General features: G+C 36.2%; 1 protein-coding gene across 4 annotated transcripts in view; it reads right to left on the reverse strand.

The window, feature by feature from the left end:
• TTC7B (tetratricopeptide repeat domain 7B) overlaps window positions 1-21,119 on the reverse strand; it is a 149,946-nt gene that overhangs the window by 35,666 nt on the left and 93,161 nt on the right. For 3 of the 4 annotated variants that reach the window (XM_076345268.1, XM_076345271.1, XM_076345270.1), the window contains 4 exons: window positions 20,095-20,211; window positions 15,760-15,857; window positions 12,084-12,248; window positions 4,419-4,559 (listed from right to left, as the gene is read on the reverse strand). In XM_076345268.1, coding sequence (XP_076201383.1) covers window positions 4,419-4,559; window positions 12,084-12,248; window positions 15,760-15,857; window positions 20,095-20,211 — 521 coding nt within the window. The remainder of the gene's footprint in view (window positions 1-4,418; window positions 4,560-12,083; window positions 12,249-15,759; window positions 15,858-20,094; window positions 20,212-21,119) is intronic. The other variant, XM_076345269.1, reaches the window with a different exon arrangement.

Below are 21,119 nucleotides of genomic sequence, written 5' to 3' on the forward strand. Positions count from 1 at the left end.
TTTTTTCTAAAAACCCTAAAATATTTTGGAAAAGCTTTGGGTACTTCATTCTTGAGAGCTTTTCTAAAAGCTACATGGTCAATATTACTATGTGAGAAACAAGATTTTAGTGAGTATAAAATACACTACATTTTTTAAAAGCTAATAATTTGAGCTTTCCTGGTTTCACTGTCTCTTCTCCAGCATCATCAGACTTGAAGCACAGTTTTAAATGCACACTCCCAAGTTGCTCGGTGAGAAGACAGTTAGGAAAAATATAATTTACACAGGCTGTAAAAGGTACTAAAGTAAAAGCTATAATTATTAGCAAATAATATGCAGAAACTAAAAATTACTTAAGTAGGTGATTATCTGCTACCACAATAATTTTAGACTGAAAAATAAGCAGAGATTGGCTGATTTAACAGACTGCAATTGAAATTCTGTATTCCTTGAGGGGAAACAAGTATGGTAGCAATGGCTTTTAACACTAGTCAATATAGGCTGCAAAACTGCTTATAAATTAGTCTTACATTACTGTAAGAGTACTAAATCTTGCTGTCCTGCTTAATAACTGCAGCAGAGAAACTTGAGTTATTAACAGACCTTCCTAAAAGTGTTAAATTTAAACAAAATAATTCCTTTATGTTTAAAGTTATTACAGAGTTATTTTAAAGATAACTTCTCCTTTTCTCTACCGGAAATTATGCCACTCCAACAGAATATACAGCGGGCCTTTTGAAAAACTATGAAAGAATGAATAGAAAGTTGAACTTGTGGCTAGGTGTTAGGCATGAAAGTTCATTCAAGAAATTTCTGAAACTGAAGGACAGCTGTTCATTCTGAGAGAATGACTTCAAACTGAATAAAAATGTTAAAAACCAACATGGCAAATTCAAATAAATCAGTTGTGGAAAACTGACAAGTGCCAGCAGACTCTGTAGGAAAATCTCAGAGAGGAGCAGCAGTTTGAAGAGAAACCAGGTGCCAAGTCTGATGTGCTCTTCTCAATGTCTCCATCTAGGGAAAGCCAATAATGCCTTCTGGCTCAAACCCTTCCAACACTTACACTTGCATTTTATTGAGAAATCATTCTATTTTCCAATCAAACTGCATAGCAATGTTTTCATTGAGTTCAGTCTTGATGCATTTCTGAAAGGACTGTCACAGCCATTGATCATTTAGGGACAGGTCTGGTTTTAATAGTGATTTACTGGAGAATGTACTAATTGCAAAAGTAATTTGGTTTCACATTTAAAATAAGCCTGATTTTCCACCTTTACACTGTATGTGTATGAAAGGCTGAAACAGTCCATTAATACACATAAGATGACAAATTAAAAGCCAGTTACTGTGTGCAAAATCAACTTCTTTGGACTGAATACCATGCTCATTTACACTAATGTCAGCTGGAATGACACTATATGTCCATAAGAACAAGCATTTTCTCTCTTTTTCACATCATATGTATTAGTTTGGGTAAATATATTCCATTAAGTTTTGCATGTATTAGAACTTATTTATGTAACTTTTCCATGTCTCTACAATCTAACAGGAAGAATAATTGTCAATCTTTGTGTTTTAAGATTTAAAGGTTGTTAAAGATTCCCTCCCCCCACACACACAAGAAGTAAAACACTGCACTACCATACAGGGAGTCAAACAGTTAAATGTGGCATGAGTCTCAAAAAGGAAGCATTTTCCCAATGGTAAATCTTCACTTTCATTTAAAGAACATGTGCTGTAAGTAAGGCGTTAAGTAATTTTATCACTGTTTTCTATGCAAGTAACCCATATATACTGATGAAGGTATCTTCCAGAATATCTGCTTTGTATTGTGCTTTTGGGAGAAAACTTTATTCTGAATGTTCCTACAGTAAAGAGCCTTTCTCAAGGCTCAGGGCATTTACTGTAGCAGGACAAGTAGCTGAATAGCAGGATACCTAAACACTCTGAAATGCAGCACAAATCACCAGCCTGAAGTTATCAAGAACAGGATCATTCCAAAGTGGAGAGGAAGTAGACTTCAGGTTGCAGTACCTTCTCTGATGGCAGACAGAAGCTCTCTTTCATCTCTTGTTTTTTTCTTTGATTGCTCCCCATACACAAAGAGTCAGAGCACTCTTCATACTTTGTTGTGTCCTTCCCCCGGATCTTTAACACTTTAGTTCATTCTCCAACCCAACTCTCTCCTACTTCACACCCATGCTTCCTCCTGCTGGGAATCAAGAATATGGCCTACAGACCACGCTTGCTGAGATAGATATTTTTAAGAGTGGAAAGTAGACTGTGCAGCAGATTGCAGCAGCAGACCACCAACATGTAGGCAAACTTAAGTTGTGAACTAAAAAGGAATCAGCAAAGAATGTCCAGACCCCTCCTTTGTGGGCAAAACAGTAGCAGTCACTTGCATGGACTGGATAAGCATCAACAGGTCCTGCACTTGCCGGGTCCTGCACTTCGGCCACAACAACCCCATGCAGCGCTACAGGCTTGGGGAAGAGTGGCTGGAAAGCTGCCTGGCGGAAAAGGACCTGGGGGTGCTGGTCAACAGCCGGCTGAACATGAGCCGGCAGTGTGCCCAGGTGGCCAAGAAGGCCAATGGCATCCTGGCCTGTATCAGAAATAGTGTGGCCAGCAGGAGTAGGGAAGTGATCGTGCCCCTGTACTTGGCACTGGTGAGGCCGCACCTCGAATACTGTGTTCAGTTTTGGGCCCCTCACTACAAGAAGGACGTCGAGGTGCTGGAGCGTGTCCAGAGAAGGGCAACGAGGCTGGTGGAGGGTCTGGAGAACAAGTCTTCTGAGGAGCAGCTGAGGGAACTGGGGTTGTTTAGCCTGGAGAAAAGGAGGCTGAGGGGAGACCTCATCGCTCTCTACAACTACCTGAAAGGAGGTTGTAGTGATGTGGGTGTCGGTTTCTTCTCCCAAGTAACTAGCGATAGGACGAGAGGAAATGGCCTCAAGTTGCGCCAGGGGAGGTTTAGATTGGACGTGAGGAAAAATGTCTTTACTGAAAGAGTGGTGAAACATTGGACCAGGCTGCCCAGGGAAGTGGTTGAGTCCCCATCCCTGGAGGTATTTAAAAGACGAGTAGATGAGGCGCTTAGGGACATGGTTTAGTGGGTGGTGGTGTTGGGTCGACGGTTGGACTCGATGATCTTAGAGGTCTTTTCCAACCTCAATGATTCTATGATTCTATGATTCTATAACAGAACATGACCGACAAAAATTAAAAAACAGAAAATAAGCAATGGAACAAGCTGTCACAGAAGGTTGAGAAATTATCAGCATTATAAATGCTAAGAGTTACTGTTAGATGGCCGTCTGTGATGGTTTATAAATATTTAAAATCAACGATGCCACGATCCAGGGCAGATGACTACACTATGCCCTGGCGGACCTTGCCTTGTTCTAATCTGTGTTGCTTTCGAGGAGCCCTTCCACCCCCAAATGAGATCACTATTATTAATCACCATCATTGCTCTTTCTTTCCAATCATCTAGGCTTTTTCTCTAAAACACTAATTGATAAATGGGAACCATTGCCCTGTAATGACTTTCACACAGTAAAACTGTTAATGCAAAATAGGTAAATTAAAACGCTAAGAAATACAGCACTGTTTTGTTGAATGTAAACATGAAGAAAAAAATAATTATGTCACTGAAAAATGCTCAAGTCTGAGAGCAGACCAAAGCAGAACAATTGCTCACTGATTTCTAAATTACACCTTTCTTATGCAAGTATCAATAAAAACAATTGCACGGTATACATTTTTAACTGTGTAAAAATAGACTGGATCATCATTTTCTGGTTAAAATTTTATATAACAGCCACTTGTGATATTGCATTTAGCTTGAGGCTTGAAGCAGCATAACAATACTACATCCATTCAAGATGACTCCACATTTAGAAAAACAATCCTGGGTCTTTTACATTAATGAAGCTAGAAGGAAGAGAACTGAATGAGAGCTCATTATCACAGCTGCAAGGGACAGGCTGCTCAATAGTACTACTACCCTTTTTTTCCACATATGCAGAGTTATTTATTTTCAATCATAAAGCTTTTCTAGTTGCAGGAACTCTATTCAATAATATTACAAACTTCTTTTTCCAACCAATGGAATTAGGGCATCTAAATTTCCAAATACTAAGATACTCAGAAACTAAAATCTTCATGGATAAGGGAGAGAGCGTTGCCTCTGATAACAGCTGCATTATAAAACTACTGCCTTATCTTACATAAATGATCTTACACACGAGCACCTCTAATGTGCTTTTTATTTCTTGACTTGCTTCAGTGCCACACACACACACCTGGAAAAAGTTTGATCTGGTAAGTGATAACATTCTGAATGAAACCAACAGATTTTTGCAAGTCCTTAGGCTAGCAAGAAAGGGGAGGGGAAAGAACAAGAAAGAATTTTACTTTCACAATACCTGCATGAAGCCATATTTGAGCCAGAGTCATCCAAGGATGCAGGGGACCTTGTTTAGGGGCACTGCTTTGCAGAGATGAAGCAACCTCAGACAGTGCTTGCTCCACTCTGGAAGCTGCTATTGACGTGGCATGGACCGAACCTGTGGAAGTAATAAAAAAAAAAAATTACCATCATAGAAAGAACGAGGCCATACACGTTGCATAAAACATTTAATCGTAACCCTTTTTGTAAGAGGTTTTACCGCAAACTCCTCAAGGTTTAATTTACATGTACCGTTTTGGAGAAGTTTGCTGAAATGTCAGGTTAATTTTCCTTGTTATGAAAGCTTTTTTACTGGTCTGAAAGACTGTATAAAAACCACGCTAAACATTGGTAACTATACCTGACACATATTTGGGTTGCTACTATGAATACTCTCTATTAAACTCAACGCCTCTTTTCTGGCAATGTACGATCCAAAAAAAGGTTTGTGATGGTATCGTACACTGTAATCTTCAGGTTGCTGCATGCACTTTGATGTTAGTAATTGCTATGTCTTTCCATAGAGTGCAATTAGAGGACTATTTTGAGACTAATAACAGTACAAAAAAAGAGAATTAAAATATACAAGATGATCACAACATACCCCATCACAAACAGACAATTAAACTGCACTGAATGTAAACCTTAGCTAATCAAGAAGGCTGAGTTAAAATGCCTTGTGGCAAAAAAGTCCCTTGCATAAAGTACATTCCCAAAGCATACTATGTAAAGGATAATTCTCGTAAAATGAAGCATTTACAAGTGAGATTAGAATCTCATTGGCAAATACTACCCTTTTCAAAGTACTGGAAATACAAAAGCTTCTATGACTAGAGAATATCTAATGGCAACTGTACTTTGGATAGCCAATTACTGACAGCGTATTTAGTCATGATTTTTTTTTTAAATCAAGACCATGAATATTTTAAGCTACACTCCTTCTTGTCATCTAAGCTTCAACGTATCTCCAGTTGTTTTATAATTACAAATTATGAAATCTCAGACTGACTAGGCCTGATTAATAAATAATGGAAGTGAAATATTCCATATTGGATCAGATGAGAAGTCTAAGCCCATCAGCATATCTGTAATGGTCAACAATGGCAGGTACCCCAAGAGAAACTACTGAATCCTCTACAGGTTGAACTGCACCCCACAAGCTCATCCTCATCACTAGCAGTTAAGAAACAAATGAAACCTTCGCTCTCAATATCACAAGTTTTCTAAGAATTTTAACAAGAAGGGATTTGCCACATAAAACATACATTCTTAAGTGTGACAAGATAAATCAGCAAACCAGAAAAGCAGAAGAAATTCCTAGTACATAGATCAGTGGGAAGAGGAAGTTTGTCTGAAAGTGCGTATCTTGTTTCCCTTAACTGACAGAAACAAGGGAAAAGCAGCACAGGACATAATTAGCATTTCATATGTCGTTATGAACAAGGAATTGACCTGAAGATCTGAAACAGTATCTGGCCGTGGAGTTCGCTTTCCTTTACTGGCTGATGAAACAACTCAAACTCCAGCCTGCAGAGTTGAACATTCACTAAAGTTTTTGTGTGTCTTATCTTTAAGGCTTAACTTCTGAAGAAACATAAAAGGGAAGTCTAAGCAAGAAGCATGTGGAGCATATTCCAAGAAAAATACCAGCAAAGGTACCATAAATAAGCACTAGTCACCAGTAATCCTTTTCTTGTCTGACATCCATTTCTGTAAATGCATGTCACCATAGCCTTTCACTTTTTAGCCTTCCAGGAACTAATAGTGAAAGAGCCTCCTCATCTCTCCAGAAGAATTTGTAAAGAAAAGGTTCAATTCACTGACACAAAGGATATCATCTAATCCCTTCCTTCTTAAAAACAAGTATTCAATTTATTATTAGAAAGGGCCTGTATTTTCTATTATTTAAAGCAAGGACTCTGCCTGCTAGCCAGGCCACAAGTAATTTCATATGGAAAGTGTGCTGTTAGATTTTAAGACTCTAGTACTTAACCATAAAGCACACATGGTAATATATTATTAAAACTTTTGGTACACCAATTTCTATATAAAAAAGAACTATACTGTGATAAAATTCTTGTGAGATGTAGTGCCACCTATATTAAAGTTAAAACGGAGTGGATACCAAGTGCTTCCTATGGTAATTAACTCCTACCCTGGCCTTTATTCTGAGTGGCAGAAAAAAGAAAAAACTTAAAAAAAAAAATCTTTCTAGAAATTTTTTTTCAAAGTGTTATTATTCATATGCTTATATTTCCTGTTTAAGAAAAAGGTATCCCTTAACATATTGCAGCAATTAGTTCTCTGAAGAAAACACACACATATACGAAGTAATAGTCCTCAAGTGTCCTTACTTAAATCAAGCTACTAGAAAATAGTTACCTCTTATCTTTCACTAAATTAATACAGCTGATATAAAACCGTATTCTAAATTCATCATGAATATTAACAATCTAAAATTCAACGCAGACCAAGTAACATAACTGTTTCAGAAACTCAGACTGAAGATTATTCAACATAATCAACTAAATTTAAGCTGCCTCTAAACAACATCCCAAATAAGTGGATTCTTGGGGTTTAAGTTCAAAGATCAATGTCAAGCAGCATACAAAGAAACTTGGTGTAATCTTCTGTAGGGCTGTTTGGAAATCCCAGCCTTTGAAATCCTTCATGCTTCAGTCTTATTTAAAATGTAGAGAACTTAAGGATGTTGTGAAACAACACAAGAGCATCGATAATTGGGCTTTTTTTGTTTGGCTCTGTTTCTTTAAAAACCCTCCTTGCAGTGGCTATTAAGAGAGATACCAAGCACAGGGCTATACAGTTTCCAAAAGGAGGGGGTATGACCTCTAGTACAGCCTTGCATATCTAATCAGCACAGCCACGGTATCCTTTATCACACTTTTACATCTTTGCTATTACCTTTTTTCTTTCTTTTTTTTTTTTTTTAAGTAACAGTAGTCTTTTGACACTGCCCAATCAGGCGTCTTTCAGGTACATTGCACTCATGCTGATAGCTCTAACCCATAAACCCCTAAATGCTTCCTTAGTATTGCCACAATTAGCTGTCATCTGACTCATTTGTGGCTCCTTCTGTTAAAACACAATTAGTAAGCTTTCATTTTGCAGACAACTAAAAATCATTTAAAGATCATTTAAAGATCCTGTGTACTAAAAAGCTTTTTCTGACCTTCCTCCAAATTTTATTCAACCCTTTTCTTATTAGAACTAACTTATCTGAACTATTTGTTCCTTGTTCTAACCCAGGGGTCCCCAGATTCACATGTTTATAGTCACATTACAATTGTAAAATGTACAGTAATTTCAACTACAACTGGTAAAGATATAAAGTGGTTTGTGAGAAACTGAGGGTAAAGAATGGATCTTAAAGTCTGCTCGAGGCTTCACAGATCCTATATAGCCAGTTACTTATTTGATGGCTCCCTGTTGGTTTTGTCATAAGCTCTGCCCTCTCTTCCCAGCCTTATCTGTATTTTTCTTTCTTTGGTCTTTGTTCAGTACCCTCAGCCAAACACAAACACATCCTCACTTTCAGTGTTACAATTCACTCAGCTGTAGCTTCCTTCAAATGCTCAGATAAAATAGCAGTAATTTCTGGTTTAAAATTTTACCGTATCTTTCACGCACACAAATACCCTTGCTCTTCCCAGACAACTTCTATACCTGCTGTTATAGCGTGACACTTAAGAATCAAGAAAAAATTCCCTCAAAATACCACAAGTAGCAAGAGTGTTTATTTTGAAATATAAAAGCATGAGGTCTGGAAAAGTAATATATCACCAAAATGGATCCTGGCTACTCACTTCGATTTGTTCAGTTTTGTTCTGAAGCTCGTTTATACTAAAAAGGCCAAGTGTGAAACAGGGACTGTCTTTGCAAGATCTAGAATTCACTACTTAAATTACTTATTGATTAACATCTGGAATCACAAACACATTGCATACTGCAAAGTGTGAGAGAAGGTCTTAATCATAACAAAACGTTTCTAAACCAAAAAGGTGTAATCTCCCACTCAAGTTTCCTATAATGACATTTGTCCAGAATTTACAGAATTTCTACTCACCATACTAACATAGTATCTGCAACAACCATGGTCATGTTTCAATCCAATCTCAAATAGAAAACGTACCAATAGCCTTGTACAAACACAATTTAACCAATAAGTTAAGTCATCTCACAGAAACCTTTCTTTTCTAAGTCACACCTACAGTTCAACTTCTGTGAACAACAAAGTGTTCAATTTATTCTCTACAGGCTTTTCTTAAGATAAATATTACAGGAGAGTCTACCATCTTTTAAATACCATTTATAAGTCACCCTATGTAAATAAACGTGTTATGATTTCTTCAGTTCTTTCCTTGGTCATTTCCCAATAAATTCTTCACAACGTAGCCTAATGGACATGAACTAAGACATGGACTCTATCAGCACTCAGTTGGCATGTAGGCTTGGAGGAAAACAAAATCATTTTGCTGTGTACATCAAATTTTCCTTCTGAAAATGAGTAAAAGAATGGACTGTCATCCTTCATGAAACATGTTCATATCAAGTGACAAAAACTCGATAACAGCATTTCTTTTTATACCGTAAAAGATAGTATTACTAAACAGTTTTACATTTATCACGTTTTCAATTTTTCAACATTTACATAAAGAAAAAAATGCTTTAACAGTAATGCTCATGCAGGAGAAAAGAGGAAAAACCCCATGACTTTCAACTTTACATGCAGACAAAGCTGGCAGTAAGAACATTAGTGGTGTGACGTACAGAGAACTCTGTGCTAAAAAAAAAATCAATCGCATGATACAAAGAGGCAGTACCTTCTGCAGGACTAATACATCACTGAAGTGATGCATTTGATGAGATAGATTGGCAGGTTTAGCCAAAATTAACAATTTTTCCTATAAAATTCATTAAGTGTCTGAGACACCTTTTGCAATCACAAATTACAAAGCTAGCTTATCTTTTGGTACAAAGTTATGCACGGAGATATTAGTAGTCAGGTATGGACAGCATCATTCATAAAGCATCCTCTCAGCTCTTTGAAAAAGGTTTTCCTTGCTTAGTCACTGTCAAACATGCTGTTTTACTTATCTTCTTACTTTTCTCTCCTCCACCAAATTGGTCTCCTGTACTACGTCATAAAAATCTATGAAAAAGGTAATCAATGAAAAAAAAAATCCCATAATTTACTATTCAAGGCTAAACACACAGCTTTATAATTTAATTGGTTAGAGAAAAAGAATGTTATTTCACATCCTGGTTAAAGCAGCAGTTATTTTTATTGATCTATATTCTTTACTCTCTCTTATTTAGCTTGTTTTCATAATTTCATTATATTAAAGTGTACTCTTAAGAGATTTATTCTACAAGGAAAATTTGTACCACAAGAGAAAGTAGTAGTTTATTATGACTCATGACAGCAGTTGCAATGTTGCATTCTGGACCGATGTACTCCTGAGGAACAGCAGTAGCATAAAATCTTCTCTAATACAACATACTGGCAGCTGGCCATTATGTTATACAAGACCTTCCTAATATATCTTTATTTGCAGTCCTCTAGAAATGAATACTGCCTCTTTAATTATTAAATGCAAGTGTTAGTTGAGTGCATTCAGATCTCGTAAGATTACAGCCCTTGGGGTGACTGAATGGGCAAAGAGCATCAGCCTTGCTTTACTCACTATCAAACTTCCACCACTGATGGACAAAACATGTACGTTTTGTGGTAAAGGAAAAGGTGATTTGAGTCCTTAAGAAATTAATAGAACTGCACAGTGAATACTACTTACAAACTGAAAAAAGGGAGTAAAAACCATGAAAGTAAGCATCTGATGGATTGCCTTTGAACAGATCAAACCACAAATTAAAATCCAAAGTAAGGAGGAGAGAAAAAAAATTTACATATATATATATAAACCAAGAACTCTGAAAGCCAGAGGATTTCTGATAATCTTCAAACTGTAAATCAGGTTTACAGAGTTTCGAAAGATAAAAAAATTAAATAAGAAGATTACTGTTTACAATTAGTATTTTCATAGAGCCTTTGCTACACCTTTAAAACCGTGTTCCTGTTAATTGGAAGTCAAGTCAATAATACTAGAAAAAAAAATGAACTAAGCAAGATATAGAACGTGAGATTTTCAGCCCTGGTAACTATACTAACATGCTATAAGCATCTAGGCAAACCTCTACTTACTCAAAGATAGAGAGCTTTATCTTTCATTAATTATTTACACTATACAAAGGACTCCAGTATCTGGTTTTTTCATGGTTCCGCTACTTCTCATGCATATGGTAGAACCTCCTTTCCCTGAGGATACAGTAGCTTGGAAATGGAAAACTTGGACTTTACATAATGGAATCCGTGCTTGGGCTTCTGCATTATTTCAGTTTGCCTTCATTCTTGAGTGGGTTCTTATTAACTTGTAGCTCTGCAAAGAACAAGTAATTTAATGCTAACCGGGAGGTACTGTTTATAGAGTAGGTCTGAGCAAAAAATTAAACTCAATGACACCCAAACCTGTAATAGCAATCAATCAGCTATTCAAATGCTTCAAGAAGAAAGTCAGACTTCAACTAGTTAAACTTCTGCAGGACACAGATTTCCTGGAGTCTAAAGGAAGTGCTTTCCTTAATTTCCAGTTACAGGCTTACATATGAGCTAGTGTTTTCAAAACTCTGGTCTTATGTCAGCTATTTTAACAAGTGAATTTTGCTAATACTCAAAGATTTATTTTCTACATTTTGTTAGGAATTACTATCTTTGACATGATATCAGTTAAAGACTAGGTGTCAAAAATTAATTTCTTAAGATTGCATTATAGTAAATGCAGTGACAAAAACAGCACTATGCATAAAGCTATGAGTGAAGGACAATTTAACAGAAATGAAAAGGAGTTAAAAAGAAATGGCTGGAAAACTATGTTGATTTTACCCTGCCACCTGAACTACTCTGGCAGTGTTACTGTACAGTTTGTATTCAAACAACGTGGGGATTGATCTTACAGCATGTTTAAATTGGCATCATTTCAATGAACAGAATGGCTCTTGACTTGAAACAGCATAATGCTGATTTTCCCTGCTCTAATACCTCTGAATCATTCCAATATGCCCCACCTGCAATATGAAAATACACACTGATGTTTAGGCAATTTCTTCCTTCATGTGAATTTTCAGGGAAGGTTTTGGATGCAATTAGCTAAGGCTTTCTGAAATTAAGTCATTAAAAACTGTACAGATAAAAAGGAAATTCTGTGGAAAGGAGAGTCTTGTTAGGCAAAAAATGCCAGCAATGGAAATAATTTAGAGCAGTAAATGCTACAAAGCAGTCTTGGCCAATAACCTCTTTTACCAAACACCTATCATTTTCTGTAACAGTCATGAGAACAGAGTATTAAATATATCTGTAACTTTACATCTTTTGGGATCAATAAAACACTCTATTCTGATGAAATTCTTAAAACCCATTCAGTATTTAATGAAGTGCATCTGAAAGGCCAGATTTCACTGACACTCTGTTGAAACTTAAACTGTTTAAACACGGTTTATCAGTTATGAAGATTATCAGAAAAATACAGCACAAACTAACACACCCATCAGGAATAGAAAACCAATTTACAGTGAGAAGGTGTACAGGGCTCAGGAACTTGGTCACAGTATGGAGAGGCTGCATGGGGCCAGACAAAGGTATCTGGTTTAGGATGAGGATGAGGAAGATGAGAAGATACAAACAGTTGGAGAGGAGACTCTGTTCTTGAGAGAGAAGATGAGGAAGTATCAGAGGCTAAAAAGCGAAACAAAGAGAATGATAAGGGTGTGGGGGGGCAGGAAAGAAAAAAGATCCAAGAACAGGGTTTAATGGATTCATGGATGCCAAAAAATGCAAAGCATTTATTTCACCACTCACTAAGATGGAAATAGCTTCTACATAAAATAAGTATCACTTCTTCTGAAAGCAACATAAAAAAAAATACCCTGTACTCATATGTACTCTCCTTCCACACTAAACTAGATTTAAAAAAACCATAAATTAAAGATTTTTTCCCCTATGTTCTAATGCCTAAATTTGTAAAATATATTTAAGGGGAAATAAAGACCAAAGTTTAAAACTCAGCTACTATTGTTTCTTCCTATGATAAACTCAGTGGACTGCAACCAATAAACAACAAATTGAGTAATCTGTTTTTAAAAAGATTGAGTGCAACTTACCTTAACCAAAATAGCCAACTAAGTCTCATATGCATATGCATATCTATCTTTGGATAGGAAATGTACCTGCCTCCCTGTGAGATTTTACTTCGGTGATTGATTCATCAAAACTTTTTTTTTTCCCCCTCCGTATTTATTTCCTTCATCAATATATACAAATATGGGTGCATGCCACTCACAGCCAACCAGCTGAAATAGAAGGCAAACTTAAAGTAGATTTGCCACAGTTATTGATCAGGGCATTAGAATTAACAGTTTAGCCTTGTAAGAAATCCACTGTACACTCTTTTTATACTTCAAAGGTTACACAAATTTAAATTTTAATCATTTAAACATTTCTGATTATGGGATTGGTAAGAGCTCGATATAAAACTGTTTTTTAAGACCTTTCTTTTTTTTTTTTTTCCAAATTTCAACTTCTGCTTAATTGATACATCTAAGAAAAAGAATGTTTTACACCCATTACAGCTAGATGTACTTTTTTTAAAAAGGATTTTAAAATTCAAATCGCAAGTACATAAGACTTCAGATTTGAATTTTAGCTCTCATTTCTTGGTACTCAGATTGGCCGAACTCGGACTAGACGGGCAAAGGGGACCATCATCATAGGTGGCAAGCAAAGTCAGGAAGGGGAAAATTTCCAAATGTTCATGTGTATACACACACATAAATGCATCCAGATGGTAGCATTATACTGTATAAAGAGGAGGGGAGCAAACATTTCTGTCCTAAGAGGATTTTCCGCAATACCTTTCCTGCATAACCCTATTTTAAAATTTGTTTTTTTATTTAAATGTCAAATTCCTTCTGCATTTCTAAACGCTGGGGATCCACAGAATTTGCACATGAGCTCTTTCAGCCTATATAGGTCTAACATCTCGACCATCTATTGTTTCTATCATCTACCTTTGGTGAATAATGGTTTTTTGACAGTCTGCTTAAAGTTTTCTCACTCAAACACTATGACAAGCTTGACTTCTTTTATTCTTATAGTGCCATAACCTTTTAATTTCTGCAAAATTTGTATATAATCTTCTGGGTGAAGAATTCTGGACGAAACTTGGATATGGAGCTTTTATATGTACACTACTGTACAGATACAGTAGATAACAAAGCTCTAGTGCTTACCAGAATTTGAGTATTGCTATTGCAACAAGGTTTCTTCTGCTAAAATTAACAATTAAAAAACCCAACCAAACAAAAAACAACCCCAACCCCCCCCCAAAAGAAAAAAAAGACACCCCCCCCATCCTCCACAATTACCTTTTATAAGAAAAATAATCAAAAAGGGACCCCATATTTTTAATTTCCCATCTTGTCCACCTTGACAGTAGAGATAAGCTCTAACAACACAGCTGAGATTCAGAAAAAAAGACAAATTGGAACTTCTAGAAAAATCAGAACATATGTATAGATCCTGTTTTCCAATCAAGATACTGGCTGCAGGATTTGAATCTGGGGCATGCTTCTTGAAAAGCTCACTGTTTTGGATGAGGGTCGATCTTTATTTAAAAGTGTTGAGGAATATGCAGTCTTTAAAAGCACCAATTCATTATGCTCTCAAGTATGGCAGATACAAAACAGGACACCCCAAAAGTGTATATCAAGAGCTTTGTGTCCCCATGGGGGAAAAACAAACAAAAAACCATAACTAACTACAAAAAAACTCCCACAACACCTCCCCAACAAGCACTTTTTGAAGGCATAAAATAAATTATCTATGTCTATCTATATATGTATATGAAACCTTTAAAATCTAGTGATGTCCTTAAAATGAAACAATGAGCTAGACTAGAATATAGAATGATCACTAGAGAGTGATGTAATGTTATCTTATACATTTTAATTATACGAATACAAGAAGACAAAATTCCACATTAGGGGCAGCAAGCTAAATTATGCCATACTTCAGACCATATCATATTGCAATTCATTGAAATCAGGTGACCTGATCTTTGTAATCAAAACTGTTTGCCACTATAGTAAGCACAGAACACTTTCTATTTACTTACATGATTTCAAAATTGAGTGAACATTCGATCCAACTTTAACTTTCAGAAGTTAAATATCTAAATTGGATTTTTCTCTTCTGCACAATTCTGATATTAAACAAACAGATACATTACACATTTCAATGTATCTTAATTTATGGGTCAGTGTATTCTAATTCATAGGCTGGCAAACTTTTCCATAAGCTGTTTGTGTCAAAGTGTGATTAAACAGAAATTCACATCTGAAAGGTGCCAGGAAAAGCATGCTACAGTTTTGAGATAAAACCCAGGAAACAGAAAACTCTCAATATTTAGAATGCAAGTAACATACTGTAAAGGTATTTGGAACTAGCATCATCATGGTAATTCCTTCTGCAATTTTCACAGAATGCATGGCTCACCTGCTTTTTGGTTATATGACTTTTAAGGCATATCAATTTTCATTGTGATAACTGAATATATTACAATAGGCAAATTACATACTGTAAATATTTACTGACATGTAACAATCTTAGCTTTTATGTAGTGCATCTGTGCACCACAATTTTTGAGATATATATATATTAAATTTCACAGTATATATGATTTGTAATAAATAAATTTTGCTTATAATGTCAAAGCTATGCCTAAAGTAAGCCAACCCACCCATGTGATTATATTTTAATATACATTAGAGATTTTAATGAATTTAATTAGCAACGATGTCTTCAGGTTTTTTGAGATTAAAAGTTTTCTGAAATGTTTCTGATTTACCTTTTAAAAAGAAAATATGTGCAAATACCAAATGGACAGAAAAGCACAGGACTTAGTCAAATACGCTAGTTCAGCATACTAATTTTTAGCCCTTACGTAAGAAAATACCACTAAGCTCTGCAAGATCCATACTATCGATATTTTAATTTACAGAGAACATGGTCAGCAAGTACTTCGTAAATAGAAAAGAAAAAAATCTTATATTGCACAATGTCTATTTCCACTTATATGACAACAATGAAAATATGATTTCATTTTGCAAAATAAAACAAAAAAACTAATGCAAAATCTAGCTATGGCCAGACCATTTTACCTATTTTATTGTTCAAATGCAGTTCTTACCTGTTTCAGGATCACTGAAATCTGGTAATGTAATTGTATTAAGCTGTCGTCTATCAGCAATAGCTCTGTCTAACAGGCTGCTCCCACGTCCGGAATCACTGTAATGAAGCATAGAAATTGTAAGCTATTAAAATATAAAATTATATACTGAGGTACAAGTTGAATGCTGCCCTCCTCCCACAAAGGTTCTTGCTATAAAAGTTCTTGCTATGAACAAATTTAGTACCAAGCACCAGTAACCACTCACAGTGCATTAAGCCAGCTGCATTAAAACAGAATTAAGCTGAGCAAAACTAAATCCATATTTACTTCAGCAATTCCGTTTTCATAATTAATACAGCCACAAAGGGAATACAGGCTTTTAATTTGATTCATAGTTAACAGCTTTACAGAATGGATTTATTGTACCTTAAACTTTTATATAATATGAGGTATAGCTCTCACAGTAAGCTGAGATGGCAGATGTAAGTTTGAAAATCCACACTTTTCCCAGACTGAAGAGAAACACTAAACTCAGGGCATCTAATTTTAGGTAAAGGTGTTATAAAGATGCCATAACTACATTTCGCATAAAAAGGCATCACTTTTCTCTCTAGAGTTTTTGGGTTTGGGTGGCTGTTTTTTTTAATACACACACATATTAACTGCCTAATGTTGAATTTGATCCTAATAGTGCAGCAGGAACATTTTGAACACTTCCAACACCTCAGGAGCCTAGGCAGTAGCAGTGGTTTTCACTGATTGCTCCTGTGGACAAATGCACTTAATTTCTACTTTAGTTGTAACTCAGTATCTGTCCCTCAGGCTTCTTGTTGATATACTTGCTGGAAAACTAGTTGCTCCTAGAACTACTATTGAAGATTCAGCGGAAGAACAGGGACTGAAGAACTAAGTGCTCCTTCTCCTTAAAATAAGGAGAGTACTGAGACACACTGACAGAAAAGTGTGAGGAACCACATATGGGCACTCCTTCTTTAACATTCTATGGTTAATACAGTAATTTCATTTTTAGGATTGTAAGTCTGGTACTATTCACTATCAATTAATACTTTTTTAAAAACCTCATTTAAAAAAAAAGCACCCCACAAACTTAAAAATAATTAAGCTTTAAAGCAATTGGGCTGTTAGCCCAACTTAGCAGAGTTGCAAACGTTTGACTGATTTTCACCGAAGAGGAAAAACTCCACAAAATTCCTAGCTTAAAGTAAAGCCTGAGAGACTTTAATCTAAACTGCAAGACTGGAATTCAGTACATCTTTCCATTTGCCTTCAATTTAAAATCCCCTCCTCCTGAATTTGAACTGAGAGAAGGGCAAGAAGCCTTTCAGCAACTCTTTATAGTTGCACGTTCCAAAAACGAGTGAAAAAGCTTCTTCTCTTTGTACAGCTGTTACTAAAATGGTATACAGAAAATTTTGCATTACCCTAACATTATTGCATGACTAATTTCCTTACAAAATGATGCCATTATAGAAATCCAGAGGAAACAGAAGGGAACTTTCTGGGACACACACTATCAGCTATAGTTGTTACATCAGTTGGTGCATATTTTCTGGTAACTGCTGTATTAATTACTTCCTCAATCCACAAGCACTAGCATGCCAAATGTTGCTGACAAGGAAAGCCAGGCTTCGCATAAGTATCTTCTAAGCACAGCACTGGCATTGTGGTTTGTTCTGTTTTCCTAATGCAAACTAAGAACTGGAAAAGAATTGAACTATTTTCTAATGAACTTCAAGCAGCAGGCTGAAGATAAACATTTAAACCTTCCAAGCCTTGCACCACAAAATAAGCTTTAAATTCATATTAACCATCTCATGAGGAAAATGTTTGTATGCCAATTAAAGACAAAAGAAAATTGTTCTAAATGAGCTGAACAAAGGTAAGTCACAGTGTTGCCTTTAGCCCTTACTTTGTGTGGTACATCTAGTTATACGTAATTTATTTTCATTATTAAAAGATTATTGAGGACACTGAACCTAATTTTACTCCATAAAATCTGATTAATTGCAAGAAGAAATGTTTAACATAAAACACAGCTTATCAAAAAAGTGAGTTCTTATCTCATTGGGAAAATGATACATCAAAATTAGTTTTCAGTCCAAATCAGAATAGAAAAAGATGTTTCAAATAAGCATAAAGGATACTTAGATCTTTGAAAAACAACATTCTAAAAAGGTTTCAAATGATTAAAAGACCTTTTATTATTGGCTTAAAGAACTGTTAAAAAAAGCTTCAATTATTTCCAGTGGGAGACATAATTTTCAAACGGTGCTTTTCAACAAAATGAAGCGTGTGTTAAAATTACAGAGGTTGGAAAATATAAGTTTTCACAACAAGGCTACATCATCATTCTTCGCTACATCTGGAGTGCAGTTGCATGAATAGAACTTCCCAGTCACATTTCAGGTTTGAGTGATAGTTGTTATCCCAGTCAGACAGATCTGGATCACCGTGATACAATATGAAGGTATTCAGCCCTTAAATTTCACACAGACCATCCAAAGAAAGGTTACAGCTTGGTATCCGTATTCACTGTTTGACATAACTCTGAATGTGTGATTCGTGAAACCTGTCTCCTTCCATCATGACACTTATTCACAGCTCCCATCCATTCCATTCCTAATTTGATTTTCATTTGTTACCATAAACCAGAACTTCAAGAAAAGCTTTAAATGTCAAGACAGAAAAGCAGTAAAAACTATCAGATGTGAAGTAGTCCTCGTTAATTTTTCCACTTAGATGTTCTTGAAGTAGAACAGTGACATGAGAGTTAGCAAACATTGCTGTTTGAAGCTGACACAGCCAAGAGTAAGTTTTCAGTCACTGCTGATGTCTGAAGGAAGCATTACTTAACGTGTATTTAACATGGCATAGTAGGTCTTAGCACAACAACAACAACAACAACAACAACAACGACGACGACGTAATGACAAGCCATGATTAGAGCCCTGATCTGTGTAAAGGAGGTAACAGCAGAGATGGAAAGTGAAAAGTTGTGCTGGAGTACATGCAAAGCCTCACTGAAATTAAGCTTACATAGAAATTGTAACTATTCTGCACAGCACAGCATTCTGACAATAAACTCTTAACCCCCCCTCCCCACACACACAACCAGCCAACTAAAATAAACCACCACCCACTAAGTTAGAAGAGAAATTCTCTCCCAGGTCCCTGCTGCTATTCAGTGACTTTGAGTTGAAAACAATTCAGCTCAAACCTTTCTGGTTGCTGACACACTTGCTTTCTATAACTCCTGAGTCCTGCTCCCTGCTCCACAGCGCAGTATCAAAGTCTCTCCCAATGCACTGTGCCTGATTCGGGTCCCTTCCCCATCTTCTCCTGCCACACCCTCCAAATTTTCCTGCTCTGAACTGCTCACTAGCTCGCTGAAGAGGGAAGCAATTTTCCCCCTTTGGCCATTAGGCCAACTCTCTCAATCTTCTTAAAGAGATGCATGTGTTTACATAACAGATCAAACAAAGTAAGAGCAAAAACTGAACAGATGATGTTCATCATACTGCTATACAGGTATCTGATGCCACCTGGTACAAAGCTCTTCTGCTGCAGCATCTCTTCTCCAGAAACTGTCAACCCTTCAAACAACCAGATAGCAAGAAATTCTGCCTGTCCTCTTCTCCAGGTACTTGATAAATGTGTTGAATAGTACCAGTGTGGATTTCCACAAGTGGCCTTCCTGTTTATTTCACAGCTTATCTAAATATATATGGCAAAGGACCTTCACAGAAGCATTTTGGAAACCCAAATAGGACTATATCAACTTATCCAAATACTTGCCAATGCCTCTGAAGAACCTAAATAGGTTCCTAAGCGAGACCTCCCTTTAAAAAAAAGCCATGTTGACTTTGCAAGCCCCTCATATTTATCCATGTGACCTGTGACGTTTCTATAGTCTTAATTAACATCTAGTCCTCCTTCATTTTATTTAGTGAAAGTCCTTGAACTAAATTTCCACTACAGCAATATCTCCACCAGCCAATATAAAAGGCTCTATAACCCAGATTGGGGAAAAAATCAAGACAATACCAGTACATTGAGCCCCATCAAGGAGAATGGCAGAGTTACCCAATCTCTGTAATCAGTCCTCATCACTGCAGAGTTTATTAGCTTTGGCGTACCTTACTTCACAGAACTCGGGGTAGTTTCTGCATGTCCATCAACTGGTATCATTGCACTTCAGTCTCCAGATTCCCAGAGGATTAGTTTGTTCATACGAAATACCAGACCACGTAAAAGCAGGACCGCTGACCTAATACTGCGCTGAAAGGCTAATGAGAAAGGTATCAAGCAGCCTAGAATTCTACAGCATCTTACCTTGGGTTAGTGAGATTGTAGCAGGATTTCCAAATCTGGAGCATGTGTTTACAGGTAAGGAGTGCTTCATCTGGGCCTCTGCACAGGGACTCCAATTTGACTTTTGTAAACAGTAATCTAGTGAAAAGGGAAAGGAAATTAGAAGAGAAATAAAAGAGATTCCAATTCAAGCAAAACATTTTTAAAGACAGCCAACATCACACCAAACTGGAGACAGTGTTAATTTAAGTAATTGTTTCAGGAAGTAATTACAATAAAGTCAAATATCTAACGTCATCAAAGTAACAGTGCTTTTTATAAGATGGCCTTTTCAACTGGACAGAAACAATAGTTGACAGGATTTTTAAATTTTTTTTTTAAAGTTAAGCAAGATAATATAGCTTAGTGAAATTGCAGGACCACTAAAAACAGTACTTCATTTGTTGAAGACAAGAGAGACATCTTCACTAAAGAAAATCTTTACTACTTTTATGAGAAAGGAAAGTATTTTCCATTAACTGGCTCAGATGATAGTTATCTAACATATAACTCACGGAAGAAAACAACTCAGTACTGATGCAAGTTACTTCCCTATAATATCAACTTTTATTATAGGAAATGGAAGAGGCTATACTGAAAAAGATACCACTAGACCAGACAGATTCATGGGAGGAAGTCAGCATTGGTAAGGTCAACAAGAAAATGTAGCTCCACTCTACATTATGTTGCCATCAGCAGGCACCAAAATTGGTGTTTGACTTGAATTTTGAACATTTTGAACATTTACAAGTGACAACCTGAAGAAAGCACATAATTCATCAAATATGCAGCAAACTACTCATAACGGAAGTAAACATGTTTGATGGAAGCCACTATAAATTAATTCTGATTTCAAAGTTGATGTTTCTAACTGCAGCAGGACAAATAAAGTGCATAGCCTCATAAGATGACGACTGCATATTCCTTTTACATTCCCTGTATCAGCAGAAGGTTCTCCACAGAGATTAACTTAGACACCTTCCTGGATAATTAAAGAATATAAATGC

The sequence above is a fragment of the Aptenodytes patagonicus genome, chromosome 7 (assembly GCF_965638725.1).
Source record: "Aptenodytes patagonicus chromosome 7, bAptPat1.pri.cur, whole genome shotgun sequence".
Classification (NCBI taxonomy): Eukaryota; Metazoa; Chordata; class Aves; order Sphenisciformes; family Spheniscidae; genus Aptenodytes; species Aptenodytes patagonicus.